Below are 20399 nucleotides of genomic sequence, written 5' to 3' on the forward strand. Positions count from 1 at the left end.
CAGGAAGGTAGCTCTCCAGGACCAGGGTTGGAGACTGCTGTTATAGAGTGTCACTGAATTCACATTTTCTGTAGTTAAGTTTAAATGAAAAAGCTCATTAATGTTGTTCTGTCAGCTGCTGGTGCACCGGTTTACCTGTATCAGTTCCAGCAACCTCCCAGCTTCATTCAAGCAAAGAGGCCCAGTTTTGTCAGGACTGATCATGGAGATGATCTTTTCTTCGTTTTCGGCTTCTGTTTTGCAAATGCCCATGTCAAAACACTGGGTAGGCACATGTTGTCAGTCTCTCTATTTGTTATAATATCAGATTACCTTTGTTATTGCAAATTAATGCCTTTGATCACATTTACTATAAAACAGTGTAGGAACATTTCACTTGTTGATTTATTTATGTAATGACAGATAAATTAGTACTTTAATAGGTAAGGTTAATTGATCTTTAAGTTCTTTTACGTGTACTTAGACTTTTCCTCTATTCAGCCTCTGTCACAGAGAAAGAGAAAGAACTATGTAGAACTGTGATGGCCTACTGGGGGAACTTTGCCCGCACTGGGTGAGTAATACGTTTGTGCCAAATCTGAGGGCTACCACAAATATTAATTTCAGTGGTATTTTGGAAGTGAATAATTCAGAAATTTCCACATTAAGTGGTTTGATTGCGTTGTGCCATGCACAGTGTATCATATTTGGGCTTTGTCTATTTGGCAGATCTCCAAATGGGCCAGACCTGAGACCATGGCCTGAGTATGGTGCTGAAGCTGAGTATCTGGGCATTGGGCTGGAGCAGAAGCCTGGCAGGAACTTGAAGGCCAAGCGTTACATCTTCATGACAGAGACGCTGCCAGAGCTGGTTCGCTCAGCTCAAGAGAAAAGAGAGCGCAGTGAGCTGTAGATATGAATGAAGGTTCCTAAATGTCGGCGCAATCTTTGACAAGAAACAAATCTAAAAGTTGATAAAGATCAAATTAAATAATTTAAAAAGCCAAAAACAATCTCTGCTGTTTGTTTTGTAAAGAGAGGTCTGAATCTGAAAATGTATCGTTATGCACCACGTGGACAAATATTCAAAAGATCTAGTGGGTATTAAGCCTAAAGCAGAAACTCTTAGTCAATCAGATAACTTGGGCTTAAAGTGTAGCCTGTCCTATAAGAGAAGAGCTTAGACAGATTCTTAGATTCAGTCCTTACTTTGGGCTAAAGTTGTCTGTCTGCCTAACTTAGAAATCCAAGGTCACATTTCATAAAGCAGGATTTCTTGGCTGGATGACTGAAGCAGTAAAAGAAAGACTGTCCTGTAGGAACATCCCTGGCCTCTCTTTCTGTTGAACAGGCTTGACATTGAGCTTTTGTTTAACTGAAAAATCCTGCTTTGTGAAACTCTGCCCGTTCATAGGCCAGCGTCAACGTAAGTTTTCAAGATACAAAATAGTGAAATGATGTCTGTGACCTGAAACAGCGATTCAGACACAAAAGTTTTTACTTTCATTTATTGGGAACAGACAAACATATATGCTTCAAAGCTCCCTGAAGTTGTATGCAATGGAGTTTACATTAGACACAACTTTCCTCTCAGAACATCTTTAAGAACTGATGTAGTTATACCAATCGAAACAGTTCCCACTTTGTAGAGGTCACACTACAGACAGGTGGTATGCTTAAAACAAACATTGCAATTATGTGCACAGTCACCCCTAAACAAGGCTGAAATATATAATTAAATATATTCATTCAATTCACATACATTTTCTTTATATGTAGTGGTTAGTTTTTGCAAAGCTGCAGTTGAATACAAAAGTACAGACAGAGGAATCTAGTCTGGTCAATGCCTATGCTGCTTAGGAAAGAGCACTTTTAGAGGAACCACTGCACAGCTTTATGATCAAACCTCATCATAGAACAAGGAAGCATTTGTTGTAACTGTGGTCTGCTGAAGAAAATGGCCTGAAAGTGTCTTGGAGACTAAGCTAACATGGGCTTCAAAATATAGTCCAAAACGTAGGAAGGCAGGCCACTGCTCCTATTATTAAAGTTGCCCAACAAAGTTTTTGTCTAGATGGAGCGTAAAGTGTAACTACCAAGTAAACCGTCATTTATTATTAATGGAAGCTAAAGCAGGCCCAGACTGCCTGTTAGCTAGTGATTTTTGCAGGTACTCGCTGGTGATGATCTGCACTTGTATGCCGTTTGTTTTCAGAGACACTTTCTTTGCTTAGTAGTGCCATATCTTCATCTTGATGGACAAAAGCTTAGCTGGGAAGAGTAAAATAACATTTACCAATTGCAAATCCATGTAATTTTATAAGCATTCTGAAATGCTTTTGCTGATATTTCAGAACAGGCATCATGAATGAAGGATATTATCATTAATTTGAGAGAATGCATATATAGGTATTGCACCTGAGATTATAAGCAGTCCATAAATGTATGTGAATGAAATATGCTCAATATTCTAATTAAGTGAATTTCACCAACTTACATGTATTAGTACAGCATGCATATTCATCACAATACATGTTCATATAATGCAGATTTAGATGTTGCAACTCAGGTTAAGTGCTTTATTCAAGGGCTAACAAATTGAAAGTGGGCAAATGTTAGAACCATGTTGTTACTAAATATGCAGATTAGCTCCAAGAGATGCTATCAAGCTAAATTCCAGTCTGTTCTCGTAGTAAAGCAATGACTGGTTTTAGACAAGACAAACCCCCTATGTGTAAAGTTTGGTCTGGCACAAGACCATCATAAAAGCTTTAGTCTTTAGGGGTCTGCTTTACTAATGCACATTTGTTCGTAAGAACACTAGCACTCAGAGCCAATGACTCATCAAGGTATTTATAAGGGGTCAATCAAAGTTCACATACTAACCATTTCACTGTTTACCACAGACTGTGTCAGTTGTTTCTTAAAAATATTCAAATCAAAACACAAGATAGGCAAACTATTGTGCACATGGGCACTGATGACCAAGAGAAATAAAAGCAAAGCAACAGCAGTACAGATTAAAAAATGTCTTCATCAAAAAGAATGAAATCAGACAAAGGACACTGCATCAATTAAAAGCTACCATCAACTATAAACAGCTGAAAAATCCCACGCTTGTTGAAGACGGCCATTTATAACTTAATAATTTCAAGAGTACAGGAAGCTACACGTTTCTAAGAGTAGTCTTGGGTTAAATACCATGGTAATGATACAGAGGCACACATAGCTTGTTCCAGAGTATGTGAGTGAATTGTCATATCATCCTCATATTCATCATCTCCAGGTTACAAAAATAAATTAATTAAAAAGCTGATAAGAAAGCATTGGTATAATACAACTTTTATGGACTTGCCGCTGCAAACATACCTCTGTGGCAGGATTTTCCTTCATGTATATGTGAGATTATCAGGAGGTTTTTTCAGGTTGTGTGGGAGTGTGGAGTGGCAGAGAGCGTAATCCGGGATGCAGAGCATGTAGAGCAATAATGGGCACTTCCCATCCTAAGAGAGCACAGCAATAAACACTTTCTGTCCCTCTCTAACACATCTGGCTCAACTGATCAGTGGATTTGTAACCATCGTAAAAGTTGAATCAGGCGAGTTGGAGGTGTGGCCCTGTAAGGGTGGGTGGGACGCATACGGTAGGAAACATAGCTGAGGAAGAGGTGCTTGGCTATCAGGATGTCCATGATTGCATGTTGCGGAGCATGGCCTCAAAGCGCTCCATGCTGGGAGCCTGAGCGTGCTCCAGCTGGTCTGTCAGTCGGCTGTACAGGCTGAAGGACTTCAGCTCCAGCCAGATGAAACCAAAGCGGTCATCATCAAACAGGACAAACAGGCCTGGCGTGCGCTCTGGGCTTGTGAAGCCATGACCAGCTATGAGGCCTGTTCCATAGAAACTGACACAAATTCAGAAATCAGTTATTAGTTACTGATTTCAAGCAAAGGTTTTTCACATGTATTCCCATGTATGCTTTACAAATCAGCTAAGGATATAAATCTCTTAACTTAATCTCTTGATTTGATTGAATGTGTGAGACAATTCAATGCAATCCTGAAACTTTGACATTTTAAAGTGATTTGACTCAATAATTTCAGTACAATTCAGAATTAGTTTTGCAAGCAAAAAAACACACTTATTGCCCAGATAATTAGCTATAAATAATGTGGTTGCATTGTACTGTATAAGAAGAGAATGTGTGTATTTATGTATTATAATAAATATAGATAAATACATTAAACATAAAAAAAACCTAAATATCACAAACTTGATATTTTGTGAGCTAGTATGAAGAACAAATTTTGGTTCCAGATTTCTCCATGATGCCCCCAGCCTTCACATAGATCTGTTACCTTTTGTCACTGACGCTTTCTTTAATGACTTAATGAAACACGAATTAGCCAAACCAGGTACTGGAAATTATCAAACAAATTGTCAAACATAAAATGTGATATTAGTGCAAATACTCTTACTGCACACAAAAATAGGTTTCTGAATATAATTTTTAACTTAAAAGCTGTAAATTGTTCAAACTGACTCTGAAAAAAATCTAATCAGACTGACCAGAGAAATATGTACCTGGACTTTTACACAGTACACAATGATAAGACAGTGATACTCACCACATCTTGCATGTGCGTGGGTAAACCTCATTACGGGCCATGACTCCTAAAGGCAGGATGAAGGGCTGGGATTCAGGGCTAGAACTCGCTGCTCCGGCACCAGCCTCCCCTGCTTCAGCGTCACAGGCAGGGGTAGCATCAGAGCCTTCTGCCCCAGAAGAGCCCTCTTCTGCATTTGCTGATGCAGCAGCAGGACCTTGTGAGCCCCTCTGGACTTCTTCATGCACCCCCATCACCAGGCGAGAGAGCTCCTCAATACTTCGCTGGTGCTCCAAGTCAGGCAGCTGCACTGAGTGACTCAGGTCTATGTCTAAGGTCAACTGACCCGCTGGTACATTAGGGTCACCCTAAAGGGCAGATGGAAATTCGTCAAAATCAGGAACATTTAAGGTTATTCAATTGTATACTATTTTACCACTTCAAGTTGATTTCAGTATGTTTATACAAGCACAGTAAGGTGTGTGTGTGTGTGTATATATGACACACACACACACACACACACACACACACACAGTGAGGAAAATAAGTATTTGAACACCCCGTGACTTTGCAATTTCTCCCACTTAGAAATCATGGAGGGGTCTGAAATTTTCATCTTAGGTGCATGTCCACTGTGAGAGACATAATCTAAAAAAAATCCGGAAATCACAATGTATGATTTTTTAAAATAATTTATTTGTGTGTTACTGCTGCAAATAAGTATTTGAACACCTGTGAAAATCAATGTTAATATTTGGTACAGTAGCCTTTGTTTGCAATTACAGAGGTCAAACGTTTCCTGTAGTTTTTCACCAGGTTTGCACACACTGCAGCAAGGATTTTGGCCCATTCTTCCACACAGATCTTCTCCAGATCAGCCAGGTTTCTGGGCTGTCACTGAGAAACACAGAGTTTGAGCTCCCTCCAAAGATTTTCTATAGGGTTTAGGTCTGGAGACTGGCTAGGCCACTCCAGAACCTTGATAGGCTTCTTACGGAGCCACTCCTTGGGTTATCCTGGCTGTGTGCTTTGGGTCATTGTCATGTTGGAAGACCCAGCCACGACCCATCTTCAATGCTCTAACTGAGGGAAGGAGGTTGTTCCCCAAAATCTCGCAATACATGGCCCCGGTCATCCTCTCCTTAATACAGTGCAGTCGTCCTGTCCCATGTGCAGAAAAACACCCCCAAAGCATGATGCTTCCACCCCCATGCTTCACAGTAGGGATGGTGTTTTTGGGATGGTACTCACACTTCTTCCATTTTCTAATAATTGCTCCAACAGTTGATCTTTTTTCACCAAGCTGCTTGACAATTGCCCCGTAGCCCTTTCCAGCCTTGTGGAGGTCTACAATTTTGTCTCTGGTGTCTTTGGACAGCTCTTTGGTCTTAGCCATGTTAGTAGTTGGAGTCTTACTGATTGTGTGTGTGGGGTGGACAGGTGTCTTTATGCAACTAATGACCTCAAACAGGTGCTTCTAATTTGGAACAATAAGTGGAGTGGAGGTGGACTTTTTAGAGGCGGACTAACAGGTCTTTGAGGGCCAGAATTTTTGCTGATTGACAGGTGTTCAAATACTTATTTGCAGCAGTAACACACAAATAAATTATTAAAACATCATACTTTGTGATTTCCGGACTTTTTTTTTTTTTTAGATTATGTCTCTCACAGTGGACATGCACCTAAGATGAAAATTTCAGGCACCTCCATGATTTCTAAGTGGGAGAACTTGCAAAGTTGCGGGGTGTTCAAATACTTATTTTCCTCACTGTGTGTGTGTGTGTGTATGTGTGTGTATATATATATATATATATATATATATATATATATATATATATATATATATATATATATATATATATATATATATATATATATATATATCCATCCATCCATCCATTTTCTAAGCCGCTTCTCCGTCAGGGTCGCGGGGGGGAGCTGGAGCCTATCCCAGCAGTCTTCGGGCGGAAGGCAGGATATATATATATATATATATATATATATATATATATATTAGATGAACAAGGTGAAAAACATTGGGGCTCACTGTAAGTTTGGTGGCTTTGGCCCGAGAGCCATGGAAGCTCAGCATGATGATCTCCAGGCCATGACTGCCGTATGTGCCTTTGAAGAGGCCCGGCTGCAGCAGGTCTGAAGGTAGGCACGGGGGCAGGTATATACGTCGGTACGTCAGGCAATTACTGCAAGCACAGTATACAAGCTGTACAAATACTGAAAACCACTGAAAGTGTGTTAGTGTGCTAAAATATAAAGTGTGTTACATTTATGCACTGGAAACTTGGGCAATTCTAATTCAAGCAATTCACTGATATGGGAATTATTGGCTGATGATGATATACTATATATTTCATACACATATCTGCCTATGCCAATATATACATATTTATAAAATTTAGAAATCTACCTGATTAGCTTTATGGAAAAATATGACATTTTCTACATCATTTCAATACACCAGCTGTCCTTTGCATTGTGTAAAAAAATATGATGCATGGACCAATAGAAATGCTCTAAAATCACTTGGAATAAAATTTCTTTACTTTGCATTGAAAGGTATGAGTGTTTTTGTGCTCTTTTGTAAAGTTAGTATTTTGGAGATACCTTTTTTTCTTTGGACAGTGACAAAATACATCAAATATTGAAATATCTAATCATCTGTCCTATGCAGATAAAATGGTTTAACTGAAACAAACTGAAAAAGAAATCTAGGCAAAGCACCTCAGAATTATAAAACTACTGTGTTGTGTTGTAAACTTATGAGCAACTGTTAATTGGCAAGACTGACTAAGAGACTTACTCATATTGGCTGGTGTAGATGAACTTCATGAGAATCAGCTCCTGCATGTGTTCATGGAAAATGTCCTCCAGTGTCCGTCCCCATTCCTCCTCCAGCCAAGTACGGAACTCCTGCAAAAACAGGAAGGCAAACAAACAAAATTAGTCAAAAAAGCAAACAGTACTTCATACCTTCTCTGAAACATAGGCATAATATACCACCTTCCAATTCAGGTGAAACTAAATAGCTCCTAATCCTCCTCATGAACGTATTATCAAACCTGTTCAAATTTTAACATGAAAAAAGGAAGGGTGGCTGGGAAAAGGTTGTCCCTTACCTCTTGTCTGCCCCCTGGCATTCGATGGTGATCTGTTTGGTTGCATTTGGTTGAGAACTCGTCTTTTTTTACAGTCTACAAAACATAAGCATCACATTTTATGTTATGTCACGTCTACTCCACCTACCTTTTATTTTTGTAATTGCAATACTCTGAAAGGGCCCATATCATGAAAAAACTAAACTTACCACTTTTTTCTAAATAAAAGGCTTTCATGTAGTATATACATATGTTACAAAACATACACTTCACAGTCCATAATGTCCATATATCCAAAAACAGCCCCTTTTGAAATCACTGTTTTTTATGAAGTCACAAAAAACAATACATTTACAGTTATCTGCCTATTCAGTTTATAGCAGTTTAGCCCTGTCCATTCACACTGAAATTATAAGGAGTGTTTCGACCTGTCCTACTCTTGAGTGAAACACAATACAGAGCAGCCAATCACAGTCAAAAAAACAGTCACATCAACATGTATTAGAGCTACATACAGGGCTAGTTTCCTGAACATAGATTTAACCTAGTCTTGGACTAAATTGCAGAGTCATCGGAGAACCACCACTGGAATCACCACTAGTCTTGGCTTAGGTTTAAACGGGGTCTGGGAAACTGGCCCACACCCACACAAATGTCAAGGACATTAGGGTGAAAAAAATAAATACAAAAAGAATATAGGATATGGGCCCTTGAATAAAAGTATGCAAATTTTTTTTGATTGATAGGCACGCTGACCTGAATATCTCCTTTGTGAGGGCCCTTATGACCATACATGCATTCCACAGTGGCTTTGTTACGCTCCCACATGTGGATGCGGAAGAGAGGGCGACGGCGCATTGGGTCCTCCACTCTGGGATCATGTGGAGGCAGATACATCCAGCCAATGATGAACAACCCATCCACCTACCCAGAAACATTACAAAACAGAGATTAAATTCTACATTGTCACACTGATATGGAAATAAAAACAGGTTTAGCACAAACAAGTTCTAGTGCTGGGAAATCAAGTTAAAGGCTTTTGTTAAAAGTGAAAGGACGTACCACTACGTTGAGCAGACCTCCATAGGGGCCTATATCTGGCTGCCAGAGACCCAGAATGTGTCGGTACGGATGGAGCACTGCAATGCAAACAAAAGATATGGACTTACAAACCCACAAAACACAGGGCAGAGTGGCATGCAGTTTCACAAAATCGACATGGGAAAGAATGAGAGGAAAGGAGACCATTGCAGGGCATTTCAACACAATGTGTTAGTGTGCAGTTTCCTTGTTTTTGTAGAGCTTCTGTGTAATTACACTATCTGACACTGTATGCATAACTTTGCATCCACAGTTGTGCCTTTTATTAAGAGTAGTTAGAAACTGAAAATTGCAGCAATAACAACTCCACTCTGTCAAGGGAATACATATATAAGCCTTACACTGTTACACTGCTGTGCAGGTACATTTCTCATTCATCAAAGTACAAATAATATCAATGTTCCCTCAAATGTACAACAGTGGTAAATAAGGTATACAATTGGACCTTAGGTGAAAAGTACATATTTGTACCTTTTCATAATCTAATGTTTTAAAACAATACAATAAAAAGCCTGGAGATTAGATGGGGCATATTGAGTCATTACAACTCAGAAAATATAATTTCAATGGATTATGTTACAACTATGCTCCCTGACTAAAGGTACTGAGATGTAACCTTGAGGGTGCCACCAAGTGACAAGAGAAGTACTACCCCAGTGACAGTTTCAGACCATTTTTTCTGAGAGTGTAGAATGAACTTTAAAAAACATAATTGGAATCAGGTATTCCATTCAATGCAGTTATGGCTTTTACCAACAAAAGCGCACTCTCTGGTTACCTGCCCCTTACAGAAGAATTCTGTTCAAGTGTAATGAGCTTGAACAAAAGACATTTTGGACAACCTCAGAAAAAGAGTAAAATAGCACTGGAGAGGGTTACAATTAATTTCTCTATCAATTCATTGTCTGGAAGGTTGTGCATCTGGGCTCAGAATTATAGCAAAGCTTGTCAGTTTGTGAATTATAAAACTGTAAATTCTACAGCATAATGTCAGGGTATCTAATTTAAAAGTCAAAAGCAGTTGGGCTTTGCAACATAACAACGCCTTAAAACACAGAAATAAACCAACTGTAGAGAAACCAACTTCTGCTTAGACAGAAGAAGTACTGTGTTTTATATTTTTTCTGACCTGCATCCTATTCAAATGTTCCAGCAAGATATTGGTTTTTAACTTTTTTAATTACTTACAAATATTAGATCACTGAAAAATAAAGGTGGCCAATATGGCAGAAGTACACCACGATGCTTCAAGACACTTTTATGATACATATTATGAATCAGGATATTTAGTTTTCCTGAAGTTTGATAAGAATAGACAAAAAAAAAAAAACACTAGTAGTGCCACATTTGAAAAATACTATCAAAAACTATGAACACAAGGATTTTTGTTTTGATATAAACCTAGGTCTAGGTATGCTCTCTCTGTAAGGAAACATGTAGCTGATCAGTGTTCTTTTAAGTATGAACAATATCCACGATATGCTCAGTAAAGCATATTGTGACTTAATGTGATGCAATGTACCACAGTAACGATAATTATTAACATATTATCCACCCCTACTTAATGATCATTCACAAACTCTCACAACTCAATAGTCTAAAACAAGTAACATCACCAATTTGCAAGTAAGCATTGTGAAGGAAAGCAGGAGTTACTAATAAAAGAAGAACCACTTCACACAGCCAGGTCAGGTTAGGATCACCGCAGAGTCCTGCATGTCAAGCCAGTGTGTGTCCTTCTCCCATGCATGCAGGACACAGAGGCGTGCAGGGCTCCAGGCAGAAGGTGTCCTTTTGTGCTGATCTAGGAACAGCTTCTCCCAATCAGTTCCTGATCTGAAATCATTACAGTAAAATCGCCAATCGACAGCTCCCAGTTCAGCAGGAAAGGGCAACCTCTACCAAACACCACCTGCAGAGTGGCCACGCAGATGAACCACCACATTCACCCCTCACACCTGGCAGTACATACAATGTGTGTACACGTCCCGATAGTCCATGTGCTCGTAATCAGGAAGGAGTTTCATAAAGCGTCCTGACTTCACCCGAGGGTTCACACCTGGACAGGTACACAGGTGGAGGCACCACATTCATGTCAGCTGGACATTATGCATATGTGCATACATGTGAGGTGAGATTAAAGGGAGCAAAGGAGAGGTGGTGTGAAGAGGAATGAACAGGATTAAGCAGCAACGCCTGTCACATGACAGCATATTAAAATTAAACAGTCAATACATCTTCCTTACTTCTTCACTCTTTACATTAAACTGATATAATGAAAAGCTTAACATTATATTTGTATTATTCTACCTTTCAAGCACACAGCTTATTACAAAACCTTAAAGAGCCTACATCAGGGAAAACTTCAATTTTACAAATAAAAGAGAGTATGTAGTATGCAAATGTTGCTAAAATTTCAAAATATACACCATTCACTCCCCAGTCCATAGGGTTACATGCATACATGGAAAATAAGTTGTAAAAACACAGCGTTTTGAATCCACTGTTTTTCTGATGTCAGACATCTGTCAACTAACTTTGCCCTTCCCTTTTGCCCTGAAGCTATAAGGAGTGTTTCAGCAAGGAACTGACCTTTTCTAACTTGAAAAAATGAAATACAAGACAAATGCGGGATATAGGCCCTTTAATAGCTTACTTAAAAGTTAGGAGATGCAATAATACACTGCAGTGCAAAGTAGGCCTGCGTAATGCAGGGTCAGGGACATGTCACATTAGCTGCTGTTATGAGCAACTAAGGGAGGACATTGCAGCACTAAACGTCAAGAGTGTAGCAGAAGGCCATCAAGGGACCCATCAGACTAGCCTGCTGAGTTGCAAACTCTAAATGATGTAGATGTACCTAAAAGCCTGATCGGTTATGAGGTCAAAGCCCCCTGTGGGATGGATGCAGCAAGAAAACCACATAAAGCATTCATGACTACACAAATATATGCACAGAGGAAGACTATACCTGATCTATTACCAATATTATCCACAAAGGGCCAACGTGGTTGCAGGTTTTCATTCCAAATGAGCTGGAGAACACCTGATTGTACTTGTTTAAGCAGTTGCTCAGTCTACAAACAACCAATCAAGTGTGCTCTTCCTTTGTTGGTTTGACAGCCTGCAGCCACACAGGCCTATTGTGGATAGGACTGGACAGCCCTACCTTAGATACGCTGATACAGGCTTTCACTTATGTTAGTCTTTACAAAAAAAAGTCAGTCTGAGCTCACTCTTCCTACACGGCTTGTCTGCTTTGAGTCAGGAAGATGATCCACAGATGCTGTTTGGATAATGAGCATACTCACGTTTGACATAAAGCTCCCTGCTGGACACACCCACGACCTCCATCTTCCGCAGGTCATCCTTCATGCCAAACTCTGAATAAGAAATAAGCAGCAGAGAGCAGCAGCACCAGTCAGTCAGTCAGCCAGGCTCATCTCTGTACAGCAGCAGTAATGTACGTGCGCGCATAGGTGCCACTGGAGCACACTGAATTACAGAGATTAGCGGTTCGTACTAGTGCTCAAAACGTTCACTAATCACTAAGGCTACAGACACCTGCCCTGACATACTTACAAGATAACGCAAGACTGAAACATGCATGCGCCATCAGCACGGCGGCCTGCGACGCAGCGATCTGTTTATATCGAAACGAAACAGCTGACAGACTACAGATCAGCAGGCAAACGCGACTAGCATGTAGCTACACTAAATAAGCAGCCTGCGTACAGACTGTGCTGAAGAGTGGAGCTCGTCTCCGAAGCATAGCCAAGCACGATCAAAGCCCCATTTAACCAAATAGTGCAGCGTCATATAAGGCAACCTAGCCGAGCTGGATATCCCCCCACACAGCTGATTCCAGTCGGTCTGCTCGGACGGGCGAGCTCTGGTGATAGTGGTGGTGGTGGTGTTGGTGTTTACCCTCTATGCACCGTCTCCTCCAGATGGTTTCCGTGCTGAGTATCTGCCTGAATTTCTTGCACACCAAGGCCAGGTTGGGCAGCGCTATGCCGGGTAATGTGGAGAAAATCTCCACTAGAAGCTCCGGCGGAAGATCCAGCAGAGATTGCGGGCTCTGTGTTCCGGCGCTGGCGGCAGCGGCCTCGCTAGGCCCCGTCGCGCGGCTCTGAGGCCATCCGCCACCGCTGCCGCTGCCCCTGGTTTCGCCCACGATCTTCTCCCCCTCTTCTTCATCCATGTCCATTTCGGAGTCGCTGCCGTGCTGGTCGTGCTGGCCGTGCCTCTGTCGCCGCCTGCACCGCCGCGACTGACCCACTCCGCAGAGTCTGGCACACACCGCCATCCGTAGTCACCAAACGGGCAACATTACATCAGCGGAACAGCTGCCGTCCGTCCGTCCGTCCCTCTCCGCTCTCCCTCCCTCTCTCTCTCCCGCTCCTCTCCTCACCGATCCAGTCCGTCCGTCCGCCCGTCTTCACCGTGAAACGTCGACAAACACTCGCGCACACCCCCGTCTGTCAGCCGAGCTCCTCCTCGACGTGACTGGGCGTCTTCACGTGACGTGGGCTGGTCGGGGTTTCAGTCATTTCGCAGACAGCAGTGGAAGAGATCTCCGCTGCATCTACTGCATGCTGCTTATGATGTTCCTGACTTTCCTGAGCAAGACCGCTTCAAAGACAAATCCATTATATAAAAATAATGCTAGGAAATCCGAAGCAAGCACTACTTGTTGGTGTTGTAGCCAAATTCTTGTTTATATTCTATTACAGGACAGACGGTGGTATTTCACCAGGCAGGATTTCAGTCATTTCAATAATTTCATCCAAAAGTGCGTGTATTTTCTTATTTATGTCCTCTAACGTTATTGCAACCGGCCTAAATTATCCGCTTAAGCGAAAAGTCTCACTCCTGGAAATCCACCCAGCAAACAGTCACGTTGTAGCAATGTTGTGACAACCTATTGTTTTGTTGTTCACAACGTTAAAATGTGATTCCTCGGAAAGTTGTTACGTCATCAGACGACGTGGGCGCGACGTTATCAGTATGTTGTCACAAACTTCTAGAATTCTCATAAGTTCCATTGTGTTGTGCATGGAAATCCGTGGACTTGTGCTAAGTTGTAAAAAAAAACAAGACTGGCTGAATAATAAGGTTGTGACAACGTCGTAACAACCTTGTCGAGACAACATAAACAGCACCACCTTTTGACAACGTTGTAAAAAAAAAAGTAGACAACGCTGTGACAACGTTTGTGTTTTCTGTTTAGCAGCTTTGTATGTTTGAATGTTTGTTTTTCTCAAAAGTTGCTCCAAGAACTTTGCAGGGCTGTGTTTTTTTGCCCGATTGAACCAATAAGAAAGTGAAAGCAAAGTGAAAAAGATCTCGAGCCAGCCAGGAGTCGAACCTAGAATCTTCTGATCCGTAGTCAGACGCGTTATCCATTGCGCCACTGGCCCGACAGGAAAGCTCGTCGCTGCATAAACCTCTCAGCCAATGAGTAGCTCGCAACATTTGCCTGTGACTTCGTCTTTTATCCAATAATTTTCTCTCTCTTTCTTATGTCTGTGTGCTTTCGGGAAACCAAGGACTTCGAACCCAGCGCAAAGCAGTTAGCTAAAAAAAAACGTAGATGCACGCAATTCTTGGAAAGTGTTTTTAATGGTTTGTAATGGAAAAGTTTCTACAACATTGACGTGTTACGTCATTTACTTTTTAAATTCACTTTAGGCCTGTAATCGTGTTTCCGCGCCACAGAGGCTGCCTGGTGACCATCCAAGAGCACTAAAGTGGTTAACTGTATATAAGTGGGTTCATTCCTGCTGGCACATATCACACGAATCAGCCTGTGGCGAATCATCTGGCCGCGAATGATCCTCTGCTTCACCCGTTTCACACAAGTCCACTTTAAAGACGAACCCATCGTTAAAAAATCACAGTGGCCCGTGGCGCCTGAAGCGAATGCTGTGACAGATTGGTGTTAAAAGCTAATTTAGACGAAGCCTTGTGGTGGACAAAGGTGGTGTTTGACGAACTGGACTCTTCAGTAAACTGGATAATTGAACCCAAACAGAGAAAGCCGTTCTTTCATAAATCTTTCTGTTTATATCGCCCCCTTCACTGTGACCTTGTTCTTGAAAGAAATGATTCGTTCACAGCGCCATTTAGCTTCTCACGTAAAGAGTCAGCAACGCTGTGAAGACCCACAGCTGACTCGACCCTACATCCCTTGACTGGGCGGAATGATGCGCTGGACACGGTTCACAACAAGGGGTCGACACACGGTCGGCTGTTGCTCGTTGAAACAAACTAAAAAAATAAAGTTTTTATACTTAAGGTACATGTGCGATTAGTCTCGGAACGCGTTTCAGTTTGATAAATAAAAAAAATATTCTAACCCCATTTATAATAAAGATTCTATATTTTTGTTATGTTGCAGTTCATTCATTCATTCATTCATTCATTCATTCATTCATTCATTCATTTGTTAATTAAATAATTTTATTTAATTTATGATTAAGTATAAATTATATATCATATATCAAGTGATACAGACAGGTTAATTCCAAATGCAAACCAGTAAGTACGTTTTAAATGTAAAAATCAGATATTTTATGTGTAATGCTAACCATACACTAGAAGACTTTGAAAGACTTCTGACTAAAGACTAAAGTCTGAGACCCTCTCACATCTAAAGGCACTGTCATGTTTTGTAGTCACAGACTAAGATTTTGCAAAGACTAGGGATCTTGCACTGTCACTATTTACAAGACTGCAACTAGATTTTTGAGATTATTCCCCATCATGCACCTGTGGAAATTTACAATCAGATAAACACTTCTCTTTCCACTCTGTAGTGGTTTAGATAGTAAGATCTGGGGCTCAGATTAGTTCACTGTAGAACTGTATATTCTGGCAGATCATCTCCCAGAATTTTAATTAACCTGTAAAATGTGCAGTTTCTTATTTAACATAATGATTTACACATCAACACATGCAGAGATTCAGCATTGCTGATTGGATGTCTCTCTCTTCTCTCTTTCTCTGTCTCACTCTCACTCTCTGTCTCTCTCTCCCTGTCTGTCTCTATTTCTCTCTTTCTCTCTGTCTTTCTCTTACTCTCTGTCTCTTTCTCTCTCTCTGCCCCCCCCCCCTCTCTTGACATGACAGGATATGAGACTTATGTTGCCAAAGCTGTAAATACATTTGAAATGTAATTATTATTAAAATATAAATGAATAGGAAAATAATAATAATAAATTAATTAAAGAAAAGTGCATATGGATAAATAGTTTAAACAAGGCTATAAAATCTGATATATAAATATGGTAATACATATAAGCATAGAATTAATATGAATGTGCCAAATGTAATAAAAAATACAATACAATAAAATAAAGTAAAATACTACCACTACTACTATTCATTATTATTAGTAGTAGTAGTAATAATAATAATAATAATAATAATAATAATAATAATAATAATAATAATAATAATAATAATAAAACAAGGTACATATGAAAGTGTAACACATTTTTAACATCAGGAATTAAAAATATGAATTACAGAACTGAAGATGCGCTATGTTCCATTTTCTTCTCTGATCTTGTGGCAGTCCTGAATAAACTGTCCTGCTAAACTTATTGTTTCTACATTTTCTCCCAGTAAAATATTCATTTTCTCGGTCAGTCGGTCAGTTTGGGGAAAGAGGGGATTTTATTAGTAACTCTTGATAGGCAGTGGGTGCAGATCCTGTCTTCTCTGTCCAGCCTGCTTTTCCTGTGCCTCCCTGTGTCAATGGCCAGTTTATGATCACTCAGTCTGTATTTCGTTAGTGTTTGTTTTTGTTTGTGATCTTTGATTCAGAATAGATAATTGGCTAACGAGTATTTCCAATCAAGCATTTCGTAACATTGAGTTTGTTTTGGTGAGTGATCTGGTTTCTCCAGTAGAGGCTGTAATCTGCTCTGCTATTGTCTTCAGTCTCTCTCCCAGAATGAGCGGAAACCTGCCCAGCTCTGCTCTGCATGGCCAAATCAGAGACACCTCTCTTCATGTGCAGGATGTCTTTGCAGAATTCAAGATGGAATAGTTCTGTGGGTATTTTGTCCCAAATTTCATAATTTTGGGTTCTTTTTAGACCCCAGATTTCACTGCCATATAACACTATTGGTTCAATTACTGACTTAAATCATTTGAACCAGATTGCGATAGGAGGACTGAATTTGGAAATTGTTTTTCTAATTAGATAGATAGATAGATAGATAGATAGATAGATAGATAGATAGATAGATAGATAGATAGATAGATAGATAGAAAATAAAGTATAAAATTATATCTATTTACATATTTACTTAGCATATGAGACAGAGTCACTGTATTTATAAGACACCAGGCATTAAGTGGTATAAGGTAGTGTAACAGCACATATTATGACTAACTTTGAGTTGCATCAGTATTGCAGTGTGAAATGCACAGTGAAAAGTGTCATTACAGTAATAGTGATATATTGCATACTTTGTATTAATCAAATATAGATCTGCAAACTTTTTCCATCAGTGCTGTAATCGTTGATTTAAAATTTCCTGCTGAATTTAATATCACACCCAAATAAGAGTAGTTGGTGGTGTGTGATGTTATGGTGTCTGCGAAAGTAAACTGGTATTTCTTCTCCTGTAATCTGGCTTTATTTTGAAAAATCATTATTTTTATTTTATACATATTTATTGTAAGGGCCCAATCTTTACAGTAAGTCTCCAGCATAGGCAGGTTCGGCTGTTGTTGGTGCTAATATTAATAGATCATCTGCATACATTAGACATTTTATTTCCTGGTCTTCTAGGATGAGTCCAGGATTGGTTGAATTGTGTAATTTAGTGGCCAATTCATTTATATATACATTAAACAAGGTGGGACTCAAGCTGCAGCCTGGTTTTACTCCCTTACTTTGTTTAAAATATTCTGTTCTCTTTGTGCTGATCTGTATGCAGCACTGTGTTACTGTATATGGTTTTTATTATATTGTATACTTGACCTAAAACACTTTGTATTGTAAAACAGTCCTTTGTGCCAAACAAAGTCAAAGGCTTTTTTAAAGTCCACAAAGCAGGCAAAGATTTGTCCTCATGGTTTGTTGTGGACGTGGTTGTTTATAAGGGTTTGGAGGGTGTACAGATGATCTGCTGTTATATGTTTTGGTAAGAAGCCAATTTATGATTTATTGATTATCTTGTTTGTGTTTAGAAATGTCTGAATCCTGGTGTTAATTATACTACATAAGATCTTTCTTAATACTCTACTCTTCAGGCCCTGTATATTCCAGCTGCTAATGCAAAAGGGATGACATTTAAACATACATAAATTTCTGGTTAAATTAAATAAGATTCAATTCAGTTACTTTTTAGGTTGTTATTTTTTTACATCTTTATGCTCACATGGGTGTGTATTTATCTATCATTCATATTCACATCTACATACATGCAAACACTTGCACACTCATGCTATAGGTCGTCATACCTATGATCAGTTTAGGTCAGTTCGGGAGTTTTGAGCAGATGAGTGCCAGCATATCTCTGATTTAGCTGTATGCGTTCTGCTCCGCTGTTTGTTTTGATACTCACACGCAGATTTTCAAAGCCGCTTCTGAAAGGCAGGGCGGACAGACATACATATTCACACTTAGGGGCAACTTAGCATGTCCAATTGGCCTGACTGCATGTTTGGACAGTGGGAGGAAACCCACAGTGGTGTGCCAAGCGTACATTGGGTAAGGGTTTACAATGCTGTTCTACCTCTGAGTTTATGAAATTAATGACTTGCTGGGACACATCTTTTCTGGGAAGCAGTGTGGACAGAGTCACTCTGGCTGTAGGTAGCTTTCCGGAAGCTTTCAGGGTGATGAGGTCCTCTGGCCACGTCTGTCCGACCTATCCTGCTGATAGGTCATTGGTCCCAGTGTGCATGAGGATGTGTGATGTGTCCTGGAGTCTCTTGTTCTCCAGCAGATCGAGGGTTGACTGGATTGTTGGGCCCCAGAGTTAAATGACTCTTTTTCCAGGGAAAAGTCGATTGATATTTAGGAATTTCCCATTTGAGTCACATATTAAGGCAGCGTCAGGATTTTGGAGTTGAGTGCATTTTGAATCTTTGGTGTGAGGTTCTGATTTCACAGTTTTGTTGATGAGATGGCTCTGATCTTATTTGTGCCCTGGTTTCTGGTGATGGAGCCGAGGAAGACAATGGTGCAGCAGTCTTGCTGTACAGTTCAGCTTTTAGCTCCTGGACTTCTTTCTGAAGAATGAGCAGAGGCTGTGATTGTGGAGAGCTCCTTCTTGAGCCTGGAAACCTCCTTCTTCAGGGCCTGATTGTCCTCCTCTAGGTCTCTCACTTGGAGTTGTTTTATGTGTTCTGCCTGTTGATGAATCAGTCTAGGTGTGTTCTCGTTGTCAGAGGTAGATTCTTTGAGCTCAATAAGCTCTCTTTCCAACACTAACAGACCCTGCCTCAGTGATCCTATCTGCTGAGACAGCCGAGAACTTTTGGAGGTATTGTCCTGATGAGGTGTGGAGCTGCTGTCCCTGAGTGGAGACACGTCCAGTTACTGAACGTCTGGATCTGTTTTCAGCTCATTTGTTAGGTCATTTAGTTTGTGTTAATTTTGTTGGAATTTTTCCAGACTGTTCACGGACCCCTGCACCATGACAGTACCACTGTGGTAAAGGTTAAAGGCTAGGGTGATGCTGTCTGATATGTTTTCTTCATGAGCTGTGATCTGTCTTCCTTTAGATGCCAATCTTTTTTATATTTGTGTAGGTTTGGCATAGAGCTTTGTGTCAGGCTGAAGGGAATTCTGTATAAAAATTATGTTGGATTTTTTTCTTGACACCGTTCTCTGTTACGTAGTCGATGGTGTATATTTCTGGGTGTTTTCTTTTAAAATCTTCGTTTAAAAGCGTCATTCATTTCTTGTCTTCTTTTCCTCTAGATGAAAATATGCTTAATTTTCTTCCTCTTCTTTTGGGGCTGTAAATTCAGTTATTACCGGCCTGTAGGCTTTGTATCTTAAACAACGCAAAGTGTTGCCATGGTAACAGCAGACGCTTAGCTAACTGACAATTAACCGTTGCCTCCTTAGCAAAGTGGTCTAAAATCACTTTTTTCTGAGGTTCTCACTTCGTTTTTTGAGGTTCAGGACGGTCTCTGGGTGTTCCAGTTTGCTTGTCCACCTTTTTCTTATTTGTATTCTTCTTTTTTCTGGAAAAAGTAACGTTACTGAATTTCGTATTCTTTGTTTGGGAGCTCAGCTGATTTGCTGCTGTTGCTGCTGCTCGAGTTCATGGTTTAATTTACACTCCAAACCAAGGCGGTGTTTATTGGTGTGCACGCAACGAATCGCTCGCTCCAGAAACATGAATCGGTTCGATTCTTTGGAACGAGCCGTTGAAAAGAACCTGTTCTGTGAGCCGAACTTTAAAAAGATTCCGAGCCAGCCAGGAGTCGAACCTAGAATCTTCTGATCCGTAGTCAGACGCGTTATCCATTGCGCCACTGGCCCGACGACCAATGGGCGTTCAGACTTCATGTTGTGTGACGATCACCAATGCTCTCTGACGGAAGGCGGAGCCTAGAAAAATCC

General features: G+C 40.3%; 2 protein-coding genes and 2 non-coding genes across 5 annotated transcripts in view; 1 reads left to right on the forward strand and 3 right to left on the reverse strand.

The window, feature by feature from the left end:
• ces2b (carboxylesterase 2b) overlaps positions 1-992 on the forward strand; it is a 32931-nt gene extending 31939 nt beyond the window's left edge. The window contains exons 36-38 of the mRNA XM_037542401.1: positions 116-265; positions 481-553; positions 709-992. Of these exons, the coding sequence (XP_037398298.1) occupies positions 116-265; positions 481-553; positions 709-892 (407 nt within the window). The 3' untranslated portion in view covers positions 893-992. The remainder of the gene's footprint in view (positions 1-115; positions 266-480; positions 554-708) is intronic.
• A 478-nt stretch (positions 993-1470) lies between these two features.
• fbxo31 (F-box protein 31) lies at positions 1471-13396 on the reverse strand. Of its 2 annotated transcripts, XM_017700117.2 has the most exons (10): positions 12725-13396; positions 12109-12180; positions 10770-10856; positions 8759-8835; positions 8453-8620; positions 7718-7792; positions 7402-7511; positions 6631-6784; positions 4605-4951; positions 1471-3880 (listed from the first exon to the last, which is right to left on the reverse strand). In XM_017700117.2, the coding sequence occupies exons 1-10, from the start codon at positions 13104-13106 to the stop codon at positions 3658-3660; spliced, it is 1695 nt and encodes a 564-aa protein (XP_017555606.1). In that variant the 5' UTR covers positions 13107-13396; the 3' UTR covers positions 1471-3657. The 2 variants fall into 2 exon arrangements, with proteins under 2 accessions (XP_017555606.1, XP_017555607.1); XM_017700118.2 differs by lacking the exon at positions 10770-10856 and having other exon boundaries at positions 12725-13387.
• Positions 13397-14147: 751 nt separating this feature from the next.
• Positions 14148-14220, reverse strand: trnar-acg. The gene has a single exon. It is a non-coding gene; the product is annotated as a tRNA-Arg (tRNA).
• A 6025-nt stretch (positions 14221-20245) lies between these two features.
• trnar-acg lies at positions 20246-20318 on the reverse strand. The gene has a single exon. It is a non-coding gene; the product is annotated as a tRNA-Arg (tRNA).
• Between the last annotated feature and the right edge of the window lie 81 nt (positions 20319-20399).

Source organism: Pygocentrus nattereri, chromosome 11 (genome assembly GCF_015220715.1).
Source record: "Pygocentrus nattereri isolate fPygNat1 chromosome 11, fPygNat1.pri, whole genome shotgun sequence".
Lineage (NCBI taxonomy): Eukaryota > Metazoa > Chordata > Actinopteri > Characiformes > Serrasalmidae > Pygocentrus > Pygocentrus nattereri.